A 19,658-nucleotide genomic window follows, 5' to 3' on the forward strand; every position below is an offset into this window, starting at 1 on the left:
TCCGAATTCCGGTTTTTCCCATGAACTATGAGATTTGTTTTTAAAACCACGAACTTTTATTTCTTTAGGATTTTCCCCCGGCGGGTCAACGACGAAACCCGGGTTGTCTACATGTCAATTTTAATCATATTTGTCACTAAATTGATTGCTTGGATCCTATATGGCACAATAATACATACAGTTACAATTATTACATAACAAATGACAACTTTTGAATAAACAATACACAACTTTAACATTTTGAATTATGCTATTCGGGTCGGAAATGTGCTATTCGGGTCGGGTTGGAAAAATCCTAATGAAATGAAAGTTAGTGGTTTTAAAAACAAATCTCATAGTTCATGAGAAAAATCGAAATTCGGGAAAAAGTTTTGATTTAAAAAGCCAAAATAAAAGTGCGCTAAATGTATACGTCCAGCCACGTTTCGTCTACTATAATGCATAAATACACGTGACATAAACTCAAAAGAAATATATATACTCCTAGTAACAACATTTTGACAATTACTAGTTGAAAGAGAGAGAAAGCATATTATATGAATAGACCGATGGAGATAAACAAATTAAACAAACATAAAAAGGCATCCAAATTTTCATTTCCAGCATATTGAGAAACAAGAGTCTCCCACGCGTTACATCATGTTCCAAAGTTAATAAAAAAAAGCATAGGACATTAAATTAAATTAGATGCCATGTAAATAAATTAACAGAACTTCCAATCAAGCTTGAGTTTGCGGCTTTGCTTCTTCGACTCCATTCTTGTGTGAACTCAACATTTCACTTAATTTGAAAACTTCAATGATTTTGTGATTAGGGTTCTTCTCTTCCTCCAAAACACTTCTTTGCTTTCCAGCTTCTGGAATCTTCTGCTCTGTCATTTTGTCTGTGTTTCTGTATCTCGCGTAGAGCGCCATTTGGAGCAAGCCGAAGATGAAACCTAGTATGTTTGGAATCTATGTAGACCACAAAGAAAAAACATGTATTTTTCATATGAGTTCATGTGTGTATCATAGATTCGTAGTACATTATAAAGCATGCATATGAACTGTAACAACACATTGATTATGTGCGTGTATGAGTATAGTGCATGGATATAACGTACCGCAATGTTATAATCTTTGAGCAAAAGGCCATAGAAAAACCACATGACTGCGCTAATTGTAAGAAAAACTGAGAGAAGAAATGGCATATGCTCCACGTTCTTGGTTCGTACAACTTGTCTCTGCAAATAGTTATCGTATATACAGATCAAATAAAATTAATACAATTCCAACACTAAATATTTGAACTTGTTCTCTAAATTAGTACTCCAACTAACCAAGATGCATAGAGGGGCGACAAAGACGCACAAAGAAAAAACTAGACAAATCCATCCGACGACAATGGGACGTTGAGAAGGTCTCATTAGGAAGTGAGTGACACAAAATATTCCCATCCCCAAAACAGCAATCAAACCAAGCAGCTTCATTGTTGTTAGCTGCATTTAAAATCAACAGATTATAATTAAACATCTACATAATCCATGCATGTTTGAAGAAAATTGATATTGCTATTACCTTGGATTTCTTTGAGGCGTAATAGAAATAGAAAATAATGTAAAAAGTCTCGATGAAACACCCGACTGAATTAATGGTGATTAGAAAAGTGGCGTTGCATTTGAGAAGTGCGTAGTAAATCCACAACACTGCACTGAAGAGAGCAACCACGTATGGAATCGATTGAAATCCTTCACTTGATTTTTTCTTGTAGATTTGATGGAAAGTTGGTCTGTCAAAATAGGATTTAAATTGTAAGATATTAGTATATCGATGTTTGTTCGAAAGTCTTGTGAAGAAATACACGTGTTATTTACATACATTGGCGCGAGAAACACCAAGAAGGAGACGACGTTGCCTGCATATTGAGATTAAGATGTAAGTAAAGAAATAAAAATAATTTCAGATCCTGTTTAAAGAAATATTATAATTAAATATCGACATTAGATTAGGTTATAAAAGTTGTTAATAAATTGACGTCCACCCTCAATCATGGGCCTAAAAAGAGATTAACTTTTATTTTCAAAATAGTACAATGGATTTATGCATAATTTATGTTACTAATACTATTATAATACAGATATGGGATAGATCTATAATAAATATGCATGAGAACTAAAGCCATGCATGATGTGTATAATAAAGTATTATGCTCTAATTGTATCGAGCACTAACCCTAATTGTATCGCGCACATACTAATGCTTGATTGAAATTGATGATGGCCATGCAGACGCGTATCAGAGTTGTAATCAAATGAGAAGAACCTCTTTAAAATGATAAGCGAGAACTATATTAGTTCGTTTATTCATTAATATTAGTTGTTGATTTTCAATATCACAAAACCCTAGTGATATTCATGAATCAACGAAGTGTATGGAGTCAAGAATTGATATGTTTTGTGGTGTAAACTGATATTAATAAATCAACAAACTTGTATGGTTCTCAGTTCTTATTTTAACGCAGTCTTATTAGAATACGAGCCTATATATATGTGTGTGTGATAGAAACTTACATAAAAAAAATACCATAAAATCTCAAAAAATTTACCAAGTACGCCAAATGCAAGACTCCAATGTCCAGAGAAGGCAGCCATATCGCTCTAGCAAATTTAGAAACTGAAATAATAACACTCTATCTATCTCAGTTGTCATGGATGGGTTGGTATGTGCCTATTTATTCATAAAAGAAAGGGGCACTTTTGCAATAATGTGAATTAAATGGGGATTTTTGCATGATAACAAATGAAATATAGGCAACTTTTTATATGTCTATAAGATATTTGCAGATGAGGGGCACAACAGTCATTTTCAACTGATGCAATTTGCAAGCTCTACAGTATTCACGCAATAATATTTGCCCTCTCAATCTTTCATAGAATCAGATAATTTGCCTAACAAAATTACACACGCGGTCCAATTTTGTAGCAGTATAATTTTTTTAGAAAATCATTTACCAGTTATTAAGTCAAGAGAAAAAAATTATTAACCACTACTTGTCACGAGAAGTACGAGAGAGATAAAAGAAATAAGTTGCACAACAATTTAATTTGTTGGTCGAAATTATGTTTAATTGGAGTATTTACTCCATACCCCACCCCAGTCTCTAAGTCTGTATTGTTGGCAAAGCCCTCCCGATTTTGTTCTTGGGGTAGGTAGCCCATTTTTATATAACCACTAGACAAAGACCACACGGGATAGCTCATTTTATATGCTTGCAATTCTTGTTCATTCTCCAATGTGGGAATTGTTTGTCCTCACAATCCTCCCCTCAAACCTCCAATGTGGGAATTGTTTGCCCTCACAATCCTCCCTCAAACCAAGACCACCGACAAAGACCACATGCCTACCTCATGTTACGGCTCACCAAGTCACCACAGGTCTTGATCGAGACCACTCAGAGACATTGGAGAACTTGCAAGCGTCCACCGAACCCCGAGCCACACAGGCCCAGCCCTGAACCAGGGCTTTGATACCACTGTTGGGGATCGGTGGTGCACACCTGAACTCCACATTAGTATTATATTGTCCGTTTTGGGCAAAGTCCTCACGGTTTTACTCTTGGAATACTCCCTAAAAGACCTCATACTAATGGAGTTGGGATAGCTCATTTATATGTTGGCAATTCTTATTCATTCTCTAATGTGGAATATGGTTTGTTTGCCCTCACACGTATAATTGATGTAAATGAGTTTGTACGTTAAGAATAATAATTAAACATATATTATAACATAAATGTATATTAGCGCCGTGTTTATAATAAATATAGCTAATTATGTAAACAAGCCGAAATAACAGTTTTTGGAAGGAAAAAGCTTCAACCTTATTTGGAAACTTTGCAAAGAGATACATTATTATTGATGCATATAGTTTGATAGCTTTAAGGACAAATTAGGTGCTATAAGCACATTATTGAGGGAGGCAAAAAGGAATTCAAACTTTATAAAATGTTATATTAACAATTATCTCAATATATGCATACTCCAACAAATAGCCTACTCCTATTATATTTAATGCCACTTGTAATCAATTATAGAGTGGGACCAACCATTTCAGCCCTATTTTTGAAGATATGAAGGAAGAGATGTAATAAAATGAAGATATGATTTAGTAGCTTATCTTGTCTTGGTGGTTTATGTCATGTTTGGACAGCTCTCTTTCCAAAAAATGAAAATGCTGCTCTCTTGCGGCTTGATTGATTTCCAATCATCTCTCCTTTTCTAATTTTTGTGGTTATTTTTAATTCCTAATTCATGATTCTACCTGGAAATAATTAAAATGAATCTGTTATATGTACAGAGAAAAGGGGCTCTCGACTTTAGATTTCTTTTTCTTTTCCTGCTTTATAATATGGGCTCTGTTAAAAGTTTTTGATCAAATTCAATCGTGCCAAACTCTATTCCAAAGATGCCCTTAATTTGTGTGGTGGCTTAGAAAAGAATACAAGTATGTGCTGGCTACAATTAATTAGTAATAAGTGGAAACCAATATTTTCTCATATTACTGCTTACATGATGATATAAGACGAAGGGGTAACTTCAATTTCAACAAGCTGATAAACAATAACTAAAAATATAATTAAGAAATTTTTTTATTGCAGCTAGGAATGTTAATTTTTGTTTCTAAATGTACCATAACACTTTCAAAATTGTCTTTACTTTTTGTTCTAACTAAAATTAGATGACACAAATGAAAGCGTACTAGAAAAGCAAAAATAAAATAATTTGTTCTCAATTTAAGAAAGCTTTCTTTTGTTTCTGTGACCTAAGTAATGGTTTTTTTTTCCAAAAAAATTGAATGCAATTATAATTGCATCTCTATTTTTGTATCCGTAAAATATATTACTCCTTACGTCCTCAAAAAATAGTTTCATTTGTGAAAGACACAGTTTTAATGAGAAATTGGTACAGTAAGAAAGAGAAAGAGAAAAAGTAGGTAAAGTTAAGATATATTGGGAGAAAAAGTAGCTAGTAAAGTATGAGAGAGAAATTTTGCATCTTAAAAATGAGACTATTTTTGTAAACACTCTAAAATGGCAAAATGAGGGCATCCACAATGGGACCGCCCTAAGGTCCGCCCTATAGGGCACCCTATGCTCCGCCACATCAGCATTTTATCCTCCTACCCTTCCATCTGCAGTGGAGCGCCCTCAAGTCCACCCTATAGTCCGCACTAAGATTTTTTAATTTATTTGAATATTTAAAACACTACAAAAATGGGAAAAATAACTTCATTTCATTGAAAGTTCAAATTACAGTACGAAACAAAAAACCTACAAATTCTCAATGGTCGTTACGCTTTCAAACTTCTTCAATCATGTCGTTCATGAGCTTATGGTCTTGTTGGCTACGCATTGAGGTCTGTCTAGCTATAACCTCATTGAAGCCCACCGGTAATCCTCGAGAGACAGGCGGGGTCGCCGTGCTGGAGCTAGATCCACCTTCATCATCGCCCCAATCGGTGACACTTCCACCTTCTTGTTCGACTATCATGTTATGCAAGATGATGCACGCATACATGACATCAGCGATGACTTCCTTAAACTAGAAACGCGCCGGACCTTTCACTATTGCCCACCGCGATTGGAGCATACCATAAGCCCGCTCCACATCCTTCTGTGCAGCCTCCTGCTTTGCCGCAAATAACAATCTCTTGTCACCCATTGGGCAACTAATTGTCTTCACAAAAACAGGCCACCTTGGATATATGCCATCGGCCAAGTAGTACCCCATATGATATTGGCGTCCGTTGGCAGTGAACTCGATGGCCGAGCCACGACCCCTGCATTGATCGGCAAAGAGGTTGGAAGAGTTGAGGACGTTGATGTCGTTGTTCGACCCGGCTACACCGAAGTAAGCATGCCAGATCCAGAGCTGATGGTCAGCGACGGCTTTGAGGATCATCGTCGGGTGGTTGCCCTTCTATCCACTGGTAAATTAGTCTCTCCACACCGTCGGGCAATTCTTCCACTCTCAGTGCATACAATCAATGCTCCCTAGCATTCCAGAAAAGTCGTGCGCCGTCTCGTGCATCCTCATCAGGGCCTGGCAATCATCAGCAGTCGGCCTTCGCAAATATGTGTTGCTATAAGCCTCCACAACTCCCCTACAAAAATTCTTCAGGCAATCGCGGCCGGTTGTCTCCCCGACGTGAAGGTACTCGTCGAACATATCCGTCGTGGTGCCATAGGCCAACTGCCGGAGCGCAACCATGCACTTCTGCAACGGTGTAAGGACGGGAAAGCCGACGCCATCTTCCCGATATTGGAAGTATTCATCACGTGCCTCCAACGCCTAGACAATGCTGAGAAAAAGATCTCGCCGCATTCTAAACCAGCGGTGAAAAACCGTCAGGCCCCACCGTGGTTGTTCGGCAAAATAATTGTTGAACAGACGTTGGTGAGCAACGTCATGCCCGCGGCGGACATACGTTCGACGCTGCCGCCGCTTCCCGCTCGCGCTCCATTTCCGCCAAGCATTCCGCCGCAGCATCATTAACGCAATCGAATAAGGCTCGAGTAATGCCTTCTGATATACTGCAGTCGTCGTTGTCGGAGTTCATTTTTTTAGTGAGAAAGTTGAAAAGTTTTGAGAGATGGGAGAGAATAAATTGGGAGATGTAATGAATGGGTGGGGAAATTGGGTGTTTAAATAGAATAAAAATTTTATAAAAATAAAAAAATAAATTCAAAAACGCGTCGCATCCTCCGCGCTTTCGTCCGCGTCGCCCACGGTGGGGCGGATGAAAGCCCGGACGATGGACATCGGGCGGCCTATCATCCGCGGACGATCTATCGAGCTCGGACGATGGATAATCCCACTGACGGACCCAGGTGGGGTCGGGTGGGGTCGGCCGACCCCACCGCCGGTCAGTGAGTGCCTCTGAGATTATCCCAAAATCGGCCGGTGAGCCACGGCTGCTCCGGCTCCGACCTCGCGCTATGTATTTTTTGTTGCCAAAGAAGAGAATTTGGAAGGGAATAGAGGGTAGAGATGGAGAAATAGGATAACCGAAGATGAAAATTTCTTGAAAAAATTGGAGAATGAGATGAAGAGGGCGCTGCGGCGCTGTTGTTTACTCATTACTGTATTTTAGAAAACCTAGGAAGCCTTTTTGGGAGAGTATTGATAAATGTGTTTTATATTTTCTTCTTTTTCTACTAATTTTTAGTATTTCTAATAATATAGTACTATGTTTTGTCGACATACGTATAGTGTATGTGAATTGAAAATATGTACAGTAAAATATTAGAAAAAAGTTTTAATTAGTACTATGACTCATTATAGATTTTATTTTAAGTTTAATTAATATTTGTAGTTAAATATAGCAGTAATATTTGTCGAATCACAAATAAAATTAAATGATACAATAAGAATTTAACAAATGCTCAATGAAAATAACAAAATTATAAAAATATGTAACATATCAAAAATTTGAAATAAAATACTTAAAAAAATAATTTTTTTTATTACAACGTAAACTATTTAATAGTATAAAGTTGTGTGATGTGATTTTAATATATTAAAAATATGAATATTCGTAGTAATTAATTATCATATTTAATAAAAAGATTATGCAATATTTAAATTATAATATATGTAATAGTTATTTAAATATTATATGTATTATTAATTATTTTTTCGACCCCATGGGTTCAGCTTTCTGGGTCCGTCATTGGATAATCCATCGTCCGCTCCATTGTGAATGTCCTGAAATTATTTTTCATGGACGAGGGAGTAATTAATATTTTTTAAGTAATAACTATGTGTGATTTATATGATCTCCAAAATCACGCTTATGAAATTTAGCTGCGCAGATAAGTTTAATTTAGTTAAGATACTGATAGTCAATAATATAAAACGATTTTATTTATTATATACTTCGTCTCTTTAATCACATAATATATATTATACTTTACGCGTTCATAAAAATATGAATTTTTGAGAAGGTACGAGTTTTAAAGCATAATTGATAGTAATATAAATGAGAAGACGCTAGAGAAAAAATAATAGTAGTATTAGTGATATTTACTCAGATATATCCTAAACTAAAAAATACATCATTTAAAAACACTACTAAGAAGAAAACAATCCATATTTATAAAAAGGCGGGGGAGTACGATTTTTTAATTAAATACTTTACCTCCATAATCAATTTTAATACTCGTGAAATATAGATCATATTTTTATATTATTAATTTTATTAAAAAAATATGAGTGTGATAACCAGTGAATAGTGAGGGTTTTTTATTAAAAATAATAAAAGTGAAATAAGATATTTAAGGATGGATGAGTAAAGGTTATACTACTAATTTGATACAACTAGGGGCGGAGCTACGCTGGGGCATGGGGGGCCCTTAGGCCCCCAGCCATTCTACTTTTAAGTATATTATATGTATTCAGAAGCATTAACCGTCAGACTTGGTAGTGCAGTTGGCAAGTCTGCCGGCTTAAGATCTTAGTTGTGGGAAATGTACTGAGTTCGAATCTCAGCCAAGGTCATCACAAAATTCTTATATCAATTATTTTTTATTTATTAAATTTTCTTGATATGCATTTATTTGTTGTGCACTAAATATCTGAAAAATATTCCTTTATTTTTAAGATCTTCTAATTCTAAATGATGAAAAAAGGAAAAACATAAAAGGGTCTTCCTACGACTAATTTTAATGACAAAATAATCGAGAGATACCTATATTTATTAATAGTGAGCACTAAATTTTTCTTCTTCTTAGACCCCCCACCAACAAATTATTGGCTCCGCCACTGGATGCACTGTACATATTGTAATCATATATAGCTACTAAGCTATATTCATGACTATGCGAACGCTTACATATGTATATGTAAATTGGAAAACAAGATACGTGAGTTGGTCTGCTGTATAAAATTTTTGTCTATTTGCATAACAAATGAAACAAAAACTACAACAATACGCATGACAACATAATGTAGAAGTGAATATAGATTATGAATATATACATTGATATAATGCATAACTTAGTACTACTAGTAGTATAAGATATGGGGATATTCTGGTAAATACATATGGTTTCAAGGCAGTGCATGATTGTGGGACAAAATCCTAAATAAAATAAATTAATGTTATAACGAATCGTGCATACTGAAACAATATGCGCATTTTGCACTTTTAAAAATGATTGCAACTATTATTTTTTCTTATATAAAAGATATTTGTTGTGATTGGATTAGGTCGGTGTGACCTTCATGCATGGTTAAGTGCTCTTAAAATTCACAACCCTATCTGTTCAATATTCCCCTCATACAATTCTAGCGGATAAACATACGGAGTGTAATATGGATTTTAATTATTACTGAATGTAGCTTTGTATACAACAGTCATTAATTTTTAATGTATCGACATGATATTAAGTTATTTTTTATGTATATGTGATTGAAGAGCGAGATGTGAGAGTGTTGTTTTTTATGTATATGCGATTGAAGAGCGAGATGTGAGAGTGTTGTGTGTTGTTGAAATATGGAACTTCTCCGATTCAGAGAATCCACTAGACACTGGGTCTAGAAACTCAGAGAATCCTCGGGTACCTGTCGTTGGGCACACAATCACTTCCTTCTCCTTTCAAAACCCTCAACCCGCTATGCTAAAAAGATTAGTACAGGGAAGCAGGGATCGAATCCACAGAGACAGATGTGTAAGTAAACATGCTAAAAGACCTGGAAACTATTTTTGGCTGCTGCCACGCAATTTTCTCGGGGTTGAGATTTAATTCCTAGACTCTGGAAATGAAATGTTCTATCCTAACAGCTAGATCTAGGCAGAGATAACAGAACATGCATAATGATGACCGAATGCGCTTGAAATTACTACTAGACGGGGTAAACGGCTTCCTAAACTAACCTAGACACAGGAAGAACAACATGTGGGGACCATTTCCCTAAACGGCATAGTACGACGGAAAAAGCTGCAGATTAACCAACTAAAGGACTAACTAACAGCGACATCATCTTCTCTAACTTTTATCACGAAATAACAGATGAAAAACAGAGCAAAGCAACGATCGAAACAGGGCAAACGAAATTAAACCGATTAACACAATTAACTACTGAAACTAAAGCAGATCTACGATTACTAGACGAGGTAAACAAGTGAACAGAATTTAAATGTCACAACCATGCAAACATGAACAGATCTACACGCTGGATGCTTCATCCACTCCGGATCCAAGCCATCCACAACAATCCAACACAATTTCCATCTCCGATCTTCGCAGATTCAAACCAGATTCAACCGATCAACTACAAATCTCCATGCAATTCAAACTCCACCTTAGATCAATCAACAATAACATAACCGAAACCAAAGTAGCAAATTCCATAGCAAAATACGCAATATCCAACGAGAAAGTAGCAAAACACGACCGAGCTTCGAACAGCGATCACTCGGGAAATCCGAAATACAAACAAAAACAAATAAAGGATTGTATCTTTGCCTCCCTTGGAGACGGTGTTACACAACGACGGAATTGAAACGTGAACCCCTAAGATGATTCCCCTAAGAGCTGATGATGCAAAAGGAGAACTCCCTTCATGTTGAATGCGTGCTCTTATTTATAAGGGGCGGAGCTTCTAGACTCTTCCTGGTTTTTCCCATTTTGCCCTCCTGGTGGATGCTTCAATTTTTTGCAATAATAAGTGGCGGACCTACACTAGGCATAGGGTCCCATGAAACCCCTATCTATTTTTGAAGAATGAGTATATAATGGTGGTGTTCGGTTGTCAAAATAAAATAATATGTAGGATTGAGCTGTGCGATTATTTTAGTCATAGGGGGTTATCTAAGACTAATTATCTCATGATTATCCATCTAGGATTGAGTTGTGAGCCTAAATCTCATGAATCAAACACACTACAAATTTAACCCTGAATACAATCTTGCAAACCGAACATCCCCATTATATATTCAATTGGGCAGTTGGCTTTCTTGTTTGCAATTAGTGGATGAAGGGAAGTGATCTGTTCTTGTTTACAGCACTTTTGGTATTTATAAATTTTTTTATTCCTAGGCACAAGTCACAACACGGCGTGTATGCATAAGTTTAAGTTAAATTTGAATAAGATTTTTATTCACTCTACTTTTCCTAGTTTTTATTACAAATATATTTTTCTTTTTTATTTACTTTTGACTTAAGTTTGATTCTTATAGAAATTATATCTTTTACTTTAACTCCATCCGCACCATACTACTTGACATACTTCTTTTTCACGGTCATTTTAGAAAATTAATACTAATAAATAATTAAAATAGAGAAAAAGTAAAATAAGGAGAACATTAACTATATTTTTTCTTACATTTTATGCTAATTTTTTTATTTTACATTTTATATGTTCTTAATGGGGCATGATCATATGCTAACTAATTTCCAATCCCAAATTAAGACTTCATCATAACCATTCATTCTTCTAATCTAAGGGTTTGATTTAGCCTAGATTTGAGATATTTTTTTCTTTTTATTAATTTAAATAATATGAAAAGGGTATTTTAGTCTATTCCAATTGTTTTCATGCCAATACTATGTAATTCACGATCAGATTTTCTCCTTCCTAAAATTTCTCCTCCCTAAAATTTCTCTTCTCCTCTTCAAATCATCAAATCGATCTTCAAATCTCTCACAGATTTCTTTCCAAATTTATATTTTCTGAATCACGCTATTATATATTGGAGGAATTGATTCTCGCTGTTCAAAATCTTGCGATCTCATCCAATCGAGTCTTCACGCGATTTTCTTCTTTTTGAAGCTATTTTGCTTGGCAATTTCTGCCGATCTCATCAACCTATCGCGATTGTCTCCTTTGTCTCCTTTTCGAAGTTATTTTGCTTGTCTTTGTTCAGTAATGGCAGGTATGTGTTACTAATTGTGCTTTTTTGTTTTAGTTTTGAATCATTCGATATGCATCTTCTCAATTTTTATATTTGAAGTTTCTGTTTATATTCGAGCTGTTGTTTCATACATTCATTAGTAATTTTTATAATTTTTTCAATACATGTTTATGCTTTTAGTAGTTTTTTCATTGATTAGTACTAGTTTTAGTGTTTTTTGTCACAGTTTGTTTGATGAGTATTCTATCAGTTTTATTCATATGTTGTTTCCTCTGTTTTTTGTTCTTATTCTCTGTTTCTTAGTTTTAATTTGTATGTTTTATGTTGTGTGTTGATAATGTAATTTATTGATGTTTCTGTACTTTATTATTGGTTTTTGTAACCTGATATGTTGAAGTTGTTTTCTAAAATGTTGAATTTATGTTTTAAGTTAAAGTTACACCTCTGTGCAAAGAAGAATTAAGGCCTTTTGTTGGAAAAAGTTTCAAGTCACTTGATGCTGCTATCTCCTTCTATGAAGATTATGCTAAAGAGGTTGGATTTGATCCTCGAAAATCTGGTAGAAAAACAACAGGCGGCATAGGACTTGGACTGTTACGAACAATGCTGAGGATGATTTGTACGAGTGTCAATGCAAGCTGTATCAGAGGTGTGGGATTCTGTGTCGTCACATATTTTTTGTTTTCAAGAACAATGATGTGCAGTTGATACCTGAAATTTATATTGGAAAGAGGTGGCTGAAGAAACCTCTTTTAATATCTGTGCATGGTTCTTCTACCTCAACTTTTCAGGATCAGACAGGTATTATACATAACCTACTATGATTGTTAATATTTTGATGTTGTGAGGTCTGATATTATGCTTCTACTATGTTGATATTATTTACAGATTTCTTTTACGATGACAAGCATAATGCCATCAACAAACTGCACACAACATATTACAGATTAGTACAGAGAGTTGAGGGCAGCATTGCTGATATTAATGCAGTTTAGCTGCGATTTAGGATGTTGAAAATCAGCTTTTTGGTGATAGTTCTTGTGTGATGTACGTGTTGGAGAAAAAGAAAAGGTTTGAGGAATTGTATGGTGTTGTGAGGCCTGATGTTATACATGCTCATCCGCCAAATGTGGTGAAGTGTAAAGGATCTGGATCCAGGTTGTCTTCTAAGATGGAGGCGGCGAAGAAGGCAGCAGCTAAACCTCCTAGACGATGTGGGAAATGCCATAAAATAGTTAATCATGATTCAAGGAACTGCGGCAAAGAGAAGAGTTAAAAATAGAAATAAATTAGTTGTTCCTATTACTGTGGTTTCGGTTTATTAGCATTCTTGATTCCGTGTTTGTATGGAAGAATAATAATCGCAAACATATGTTCTGAATGTTATCTCATTTTATTTTCCATATACTATTAAGTTTGTTCAAAACATTTCGTGTTGCTTAAATTTTCAATTACATGTAAACGAATGGACATCAATACAACTTTATAAATTCTCAACATTACTATTTGGAATTCTCAATAATTCGTGTATACTTTCTCAACATTACTATTTGGAATTCTCAATAATTCGTGTATACTTTCTCAACATTACTATTTGGAATTCTCAATATCACAGCATCTTTTTGCCTACCATTTAAACGTCCCAACATATCAACAAAATCTTTGGTTGTCTTCTTTATGTTCAATGTTTATGTTTCCTCCTCATCTTTTTCTTTCACCGCCTTTATAGTTTCTTTCTTCATCTTCTGTTTTCCCATCTTTTCCTTCTTTTTTTCTGACTTCTCTCCACGTTCTACCTTTTCCGTTTCTTCTGAAGAATCGCCATCAACTTCCTTTTTATCCCAATGTTTTCGTTTTGCTGCTTTTGCCTTTTTAACTTTTTCAACAAAAGACATTAAGTTCTCATTGTTTTCAAAGTTGCCATCTTCCTCTGGTCTAGATCTTTTCCCTGTAGTTGTAGTTTTGGTAAACATAAACCATGATTAATTTAGAAACAAACTCATGACAAGTACTGCAATCATTCTAACAGGCTGTTGAACTCACAAATATCAACATACAACATACATTTAGCTAAGACATCATCAACATATATCTAACCCAATATCAACATATAGCTTACCCAATATCAACATAGGGCTTACCCATTATCAACATTTAGCTAAGACATCATCAGCATATACCTTACCCAATATCAACATATAGCTTACCCAATATTAACATAGGGGCTTACCCATTATCAACATTTAGCTAAGACATCATTAGCATATACCTTACCCAATATCAACATATAGCTTACACATCATCAACATATAGATTACACAATATCAACATTTAGCTACCTCAATATACATATTTGTACTAGATACAAAAGCTTTCTAATATTAACAGAACTTCTAAATAATTCATTATAGCTTCAATCTTTCAGAAAATGAAGATTCACATTCTCATATGCTATCAAATCAGAAATCAATCTACCAACAATACAACTACAAAAGCTTATAAACATATTTCACTAAAATTTGAACCCTAATTCTTTATTAAAATCTGAAATCTCAAACTGCACTGCAAAAAATCAGAAATCGGTAAATCAAATTGAAAAATACCTTTCGATTCAGCAGGAGCATTTTCGATTGAAACCATTGCACCTTTTTTGAAGTCATTCACTGCAAAATAAATCTATTAGTTTCATTTCTATTGAAAAGTTAGCAAGTTTAAAGCAAATTTCGTAGTTTAAATTTCATATTTACCGTCGTTTTTCTTCAAATCTGTGAATCTGCCCTAGGTTGAGCTTTTCTTCGTAGGAGAAGGGGAGTTTTCGAGCTGTTCTTCTGTATTTGAGTGAGAGATATGTGTTTTGGAGTAGTGAATCTGGTTTTGGACGGCGAAAGAGATTGAGAGATGAAATGACGTGAACGGCAACGAGATTGGGAGATTGAGAGAGAAAATGCAGTGACCGGCAACAAGATTGAGATATTCAGAGAGAAAATGCAGTGAATGGGGATGAGATTGAGAGATTCAGAGAGAAAATTCTAAGAGATTCATAGAGAATGCAGTGGTGAATGGGGCGACAGGTTGAGAGAGAAATGGAGTGGATGGTTTGAATGTGCGCGCTGAATTTTATGTAAATTGTCCATTTTACCCTTTCGTTGAGATTGTTAATTCAATGTATTGATATTTTTTTATTCAATCTCAGCCTTTGATATTTAGATCAAAGGGTTCATATTTAGTCTCAATTTGGGATTAAGGGGCTAAACTCATTAGAAGATGACCCTGTTCTTAATTATCTTAAGTTGAACTTTTTTGTTCTATGGTTAGAGTTCAATTTTTTTTTCCTCGCATAACTTATGTTCTATTTAATTATTTGGAAACTCTCCGGCAAAATTTTTTTTTTTTATATTGGCATTGCATCAACAATTACCTTACACATATCTCTAACTTTTTTATTGATTCTCTAATTTATTGGCGCTAAAAAATACCAAACTACTAGGAACACTGGTTTGGACCCTCCCTCTTAAAATCATGCATCCGCCACTGCTAATAATAGTTGATAAAACTAGAATTCCCGCTTTTGCTTGTTCAAATCCAAGTTTTTTTTTTTTTTTTTACTTACTTGTTTCTTAGTTTATAAAAATTCTTTTGGAATCTACTATGGTGTTAGAAGATAAAATTGCAATACTTTGTTTAATCATTAGTTCACGTGATTTGATAGATACACGTGCTTCCGTCAATTGTATCATAATATGATACGAGAAGGGATCGAGCTAAAGATAGAACGAGAATAAAGGTCGCGCGAGCCATGCAACACATGGAAGAGGCGAGATAGAACAAATGGAACGCGTGTGACGTGGACAAAAGCAGTTAGCTGAGTCAGTTAGTTAGTTAGGATGGTTATTTTTTGCTGACATGGACATGAGCGGCTAATTATAGCCGATCATGAATGTAAACCTTTTTTTCCTTATGAATGAATTGATGCGAAATTCTCTTTTTTCTTCTCTATCCTCTCCTTCTAATAGCTCCGTCAGAATAGGTGCAATCACGGTCGACGTTCCGATCACCGGAAGACCGAATTTTGTACCAAGTGGTATCAATCCACACGATCCTGCTTCCGCCATGGTTGATACTCGATCTGATACTAGATCTAATGATGCTCGCCATTTGGAAGAGATGTTAACAACTGCTATGGCTGATCTATCAGCTAAAATCGCCGATGCCGATCATCGACGGGAAGATGTCTGTCACGACCGTATTTTGCTAAGGATAGCGAAAGCGGGTAAACCGCTACTAATAAAAGGATTTAAAGAAATTAGGAAGAAATGGAAATAGAACTTGCACATTGAAAAGTCAAACAATATCATAAGATAGGATCCAAGTATTCGATTACAAGGATTTAACTGACAATAGCATTTCATCAAAATAAATCAAGAGTTACGATGTTGAGAGTTTATTATTCTCTCTTAACATACTGCAGCTGAAAAGTCCAGAGAACGACTTCGCGTATGAAGACACGAAGCGTCGAGAGATCCACACTTATTTACTCAGTGGACACATGCCGAAAATCAAAACATACATTATATAGTTGTCATCCATCTATAGTATTGCACGGAGTTTTTCTTAAAAGGCCCGAGCATACTAAATTCTTTTGTAAGCTAAAAGTTTGATTGATCAATCTATCTTCTTCAAAACTCTAGCCTAATCTGAGAATCGTGTACCGTGAAGGTGGCCACCTTCAGCGGACACATCGCCGGCCAACCGCTGATGGCTCACGGCCCTCGTGCACATTATTCCGAACAGGATTTGCGGTCCTATTGGGAACCAAATTCGTTAAACTATGTTTGGCATCACCAAACCCCGCAGGCTACAACCCCAACAGATAGGCCTCAAAACAAATATTTTATGGCATGACAACAACTTTAAAACAACCACTGCTCCATTTTGAGTAAAGTTGATTTTTCATAATTTCACAAATATTTGCTTTATATCCACACTATAGTGCTGGATATTAAAAGAAAGCTCACATGATACGCTTATCTCCAAATAACAACTCTCGTGTTGGCCTTACTTTGCCCTCGAGCAAAATATCCTTTGAAAATAAATAGCGTAGCACGCTAATTAGTACTTGAAATATTTCTCTTGAGAAAACAATGCATGCATCCTATTGGATAGCACCTATATCTTAGTCTCGGCTTATAGGATTTCTAATCCTACCTCGGGCTTCACTACTTCAAAAGGTTTGATTATTCTCTTTACTAATTTCGGGGAAATTATATTTTCTCAAAAATAGACACTTGGGTACTTATTTAATAAGGTATGGATTCATGAAAAATCCCTCTCTAAATCCTTTCTTTGAATTTTCTTAAGGCCGCCCATTCGCTTCTCCAACTTCAATATTTTCCATCTTCGGAAACTTAGTAAATCATTCGGAAATTAATTGATTGAGTTCCAACTCAAGTCCTTAAATTAATTCCAACTCAACAAATCAATCGACTATTTAACTTCTCGTCTCAACATATCAACAAGTACTTACTATAGTCCCAACCACAATTAAACAAGTCCATCCATCATGCTAATTTATTCCCATCCAAACTTAATTTATTCTCGGCCCAATTATTTAATCTGGGCAGCCCAACTCCTCACTTTTGTTACTTAATTGGAGCTTCTACTTACTAGCCCAATCTCATAACTAATACTTGGCCCAACAATTAATAACATTAAGGCAGCCCACTAAACTTTATTTAATTAAATGGACTTAGCCCAAAATCCTTCTCCTTTGACTTAACCCATCGGTATTCCTTCTCCATTCCTTCTCAAATTTGAGATCCCAACTTGCAGAGTACAGTTCTCCTTACTCCCCCGTCCTCTCTCTCGGCGAATCCAACCAGATCGCCGGAGCTTCACCAGCGCTAGCCGTCTCCCAGCTCTCTCTCCTCTAATCCTCTCTCAACTCGATTCACACCATAAATTCCCCAAATCAGAACCCTTAATCTGGGAGATGCAGCGCCTACCTCCGTCTCTCTCTCCGTCAAGTCCTCTCGCCCGACGAAGTCGCCGACAGAGAAGGCGTCGCCTTTCTCTCTTCATCTCCCTCTCTGTTTTCTTTTCTCCGCCGGGACTCTTCCTCCGGAGACCGCAGCGCCGCCGACAAGTGTCGGGGAGCTTCTAGCGCTGCGAACTCTCTCTGGCTCTCTTCCTCGCGCGTGGAAGCTTCGAGGTCCGCCGTCGCACCCATGCCGCCAGCTTCGGCAGGCAGAGCCGCTGCCGTGCCGCCTCCGTCGGATCGGCGCTCCTTCCTCTCAAGCTAAGTTTCTTTCTTTCCACTCTTACTACGTTTGAGTTTCCGGCAGCAACTAGGTGATTTAAAGGCATTGACTATTGTTGGGATCAAGCTTTAATCTTGATAATTATGCCTACTGGAATGAGTGCTCACTCTTATAATATGTTTACTATGGAAAGATTTTGATGAGTTTGCTACTGTTCTTGATATTGATGTGAGAATCCTATTGAAGTTCTAAGTTCTCATGCTATTTATTAGCTTGTTCTAAATGATGCAATGGGCGGTGTTGTGAAAATTACCTTAGCTTGGGTGAATCCTTAGGCTGCTCTCTTCCCACCACTCCTTGCTCTCCCTTCCACTCCTTATTGTGCTTCCAAAAATTGTGATTTTCTAAGTATTGATGGGTGTGGAGGAAGGAAGTGGTACAGTGTGGTATGGCTGTTTATATAGCCGATTCTCTTGGCTTGTTGGGGAAGATACCAAATTCCCTTTTTAGCTAATTGTTCATCTCTCTTTTTGAATCACCAAAAAGGCTTCCTTGCCTTCTTGGTGAAAGTCTTGGAAGGTGCTACTTGGTGATCAAGTTCCTTAATTGATCATGTGGTGGAAAAGGATTTTTCACTCTTTAGTTAAGGGGATGACTCACCATTCTTTATCCAATTGTCATTACATCCACTTTGGGAAGATTTGAGATATCTCATTCCTTGTCTCCTTGCAAACACTCTTGCAAGATCTTTAAATGGCTCCTTACCATTTTCTTGAATAACATTTTCCCTTGGTTTTTGTTGAAGAAGAAATCTAACTATTTTTGAGAATTTCCTTGGCAGGTTGAGGGACAACTTATGCTATCTCTAGGAGACTACTAATTGACCCCTTGGCATGGAGTGGGGATCAAGAATCGAGATGTGTGTAGAGAGGATCCTCAATGAAGATTTGTAGTTATCTCTTTGCTAATTTTGGTTTGATGATGTAGTGGGGATCAAGAATCGAGATGTGTGTAGAGAGGATCCTCAATCATGATTTTTGGTTTGCTAATTTTAGTTATCTCTTTGATAATTGACCCCTTTCCATTTTTAGTTGCAAGAAATTCCTTGATTCTTGAGCTCCTTAGAAAAGTATTAACTGTAGCACTTTCTTTCTGCAATGTGATGTAAAAAGTCTTGATATGTACCATAGGCGTGTATTCCCAAATACACATTTATGTGTATGTAAATTCCATATATTGTTTCACTTATATAACATTAGCACTTAAACTTGAATTTCCTGTCCAAAATAAGCGCACAAAAATTGGGGGCGTCACAATGTCGATCAATCGCGAGAGCAACAATTGAAAGAGCTTCGCGAGGGATTTTTAGCTCTGTAACTACAGCAGAACGAGCTGATGAAAAGAATGACGGCTCAAGGAGGCGTTGGTGGCCATGGCGGTGGCCAACCGCGAGCTCCTTACTTCGCTACACGCCAATCCAAGGTCGGTTTTCCGATCTTCTCCAGTGATG

General features: G+C 36.2%; 1 protein-coding gene and 2 long non-coding RNA genes across 3 annotated transcripts; 2 read left to right on the forward strand and 1 right to left on the reverse strand.

The window, feature by feature from the left end:
* Positions 1-563: 563 nt before the first annotated feature.
* Positions 564-2,694, reverse strand: LOC125197241 (bidirectional sugar transporter SWEET14-like). Its single transcript, XM_048095961.2, has 6 exons — positions 2,584-2,694; positions 1,857-1,893; positions 1,557-1,767; positions 1,319-1,477; positions 1,103-1,222; positions 564-953 (listed from the first exon to the last, which is right to left on the reverse strand). The coding sequence occupies exons 1-6, from the start codon at positions 2,627-2,629 to the stop codon at positions 720-722; spliced, it is 807 nt and encodes a 268-aa protein (XP_047951918.1). The 5' UTR covers positions 2,630-2,694; the 3' UTR covers positions 564-719.
* Positions 2,695-11,622: 8,928 nt separating this feature from the next.
* Positions 11,623-13,316, forward strand: LOC125206093 (uncharacterized). The gene is made up of 3 exons (XR_016137564.1): positions 11,623-11,912; positions 12,322-12,692; positions 12,780-13,316. It is a non-coding gene; the product is annotated as an uncharacterized LOC125206093 (long non-coding RNA).
* Positions 13,317-17,683: 4,367 nt separating this feature from the next.
* Positions 17,684-19,421, forward strand: LOC148928689 (uncharacterized). Its single transcript, XR_016137829.1, has 2 exons — positions 17,684-18,185; positions 18,990-19,421. It is a non-coding gene; the product is annotated as an uncharacterized LOC148928689 (long non-coding RNA).
* The last annotated feature ends 237 nt before the right edge of the window (positions 19,422-19,658 follow it).

This window comes from Salvia hispanica, chromosome 4, assembly GCF_029641045.1.
Source record: "Salvia hispanica isolate PSC_SH4W2 chromosome 4, Shi_PSC_v1, whole genome shotgun sequence".
Taxonomy (NCBI): domain Eukaryota; kingdom Viridiplantae; phylum Streptophyta; class Magnoliopsida; order Lamiales; family Lamiaceae; genus Salvia; species Salvia hispanica.

What these genes read in the sequence shown, in the direction of transcription:
- LOC125197241 (XM_048095961.2), bottom strand. Translation starts at nt 2,629, where the DNA reads ATGGCTGCCTTCTCTGGACATTGGAGTCTTGCATTTGGCGTACTTG. An exon ending in TTGGTGTTTCTCGCGCCAAT is followed by an intron (nt 1,768 to 1,856) that starts GTATGTAAATAA and finishes CTATTTTGACAG; the next exon opens with ACCAACTTTCCATCAAATCT. An exon ending in TCAAAGATTATAACATTGCG is followed by an intron (nt 954 to 1,102) that starts GTACGTTATATC and finishes TGGTCTACATAG; the next exon opens with ATTCCAAACATACTAGGTTT.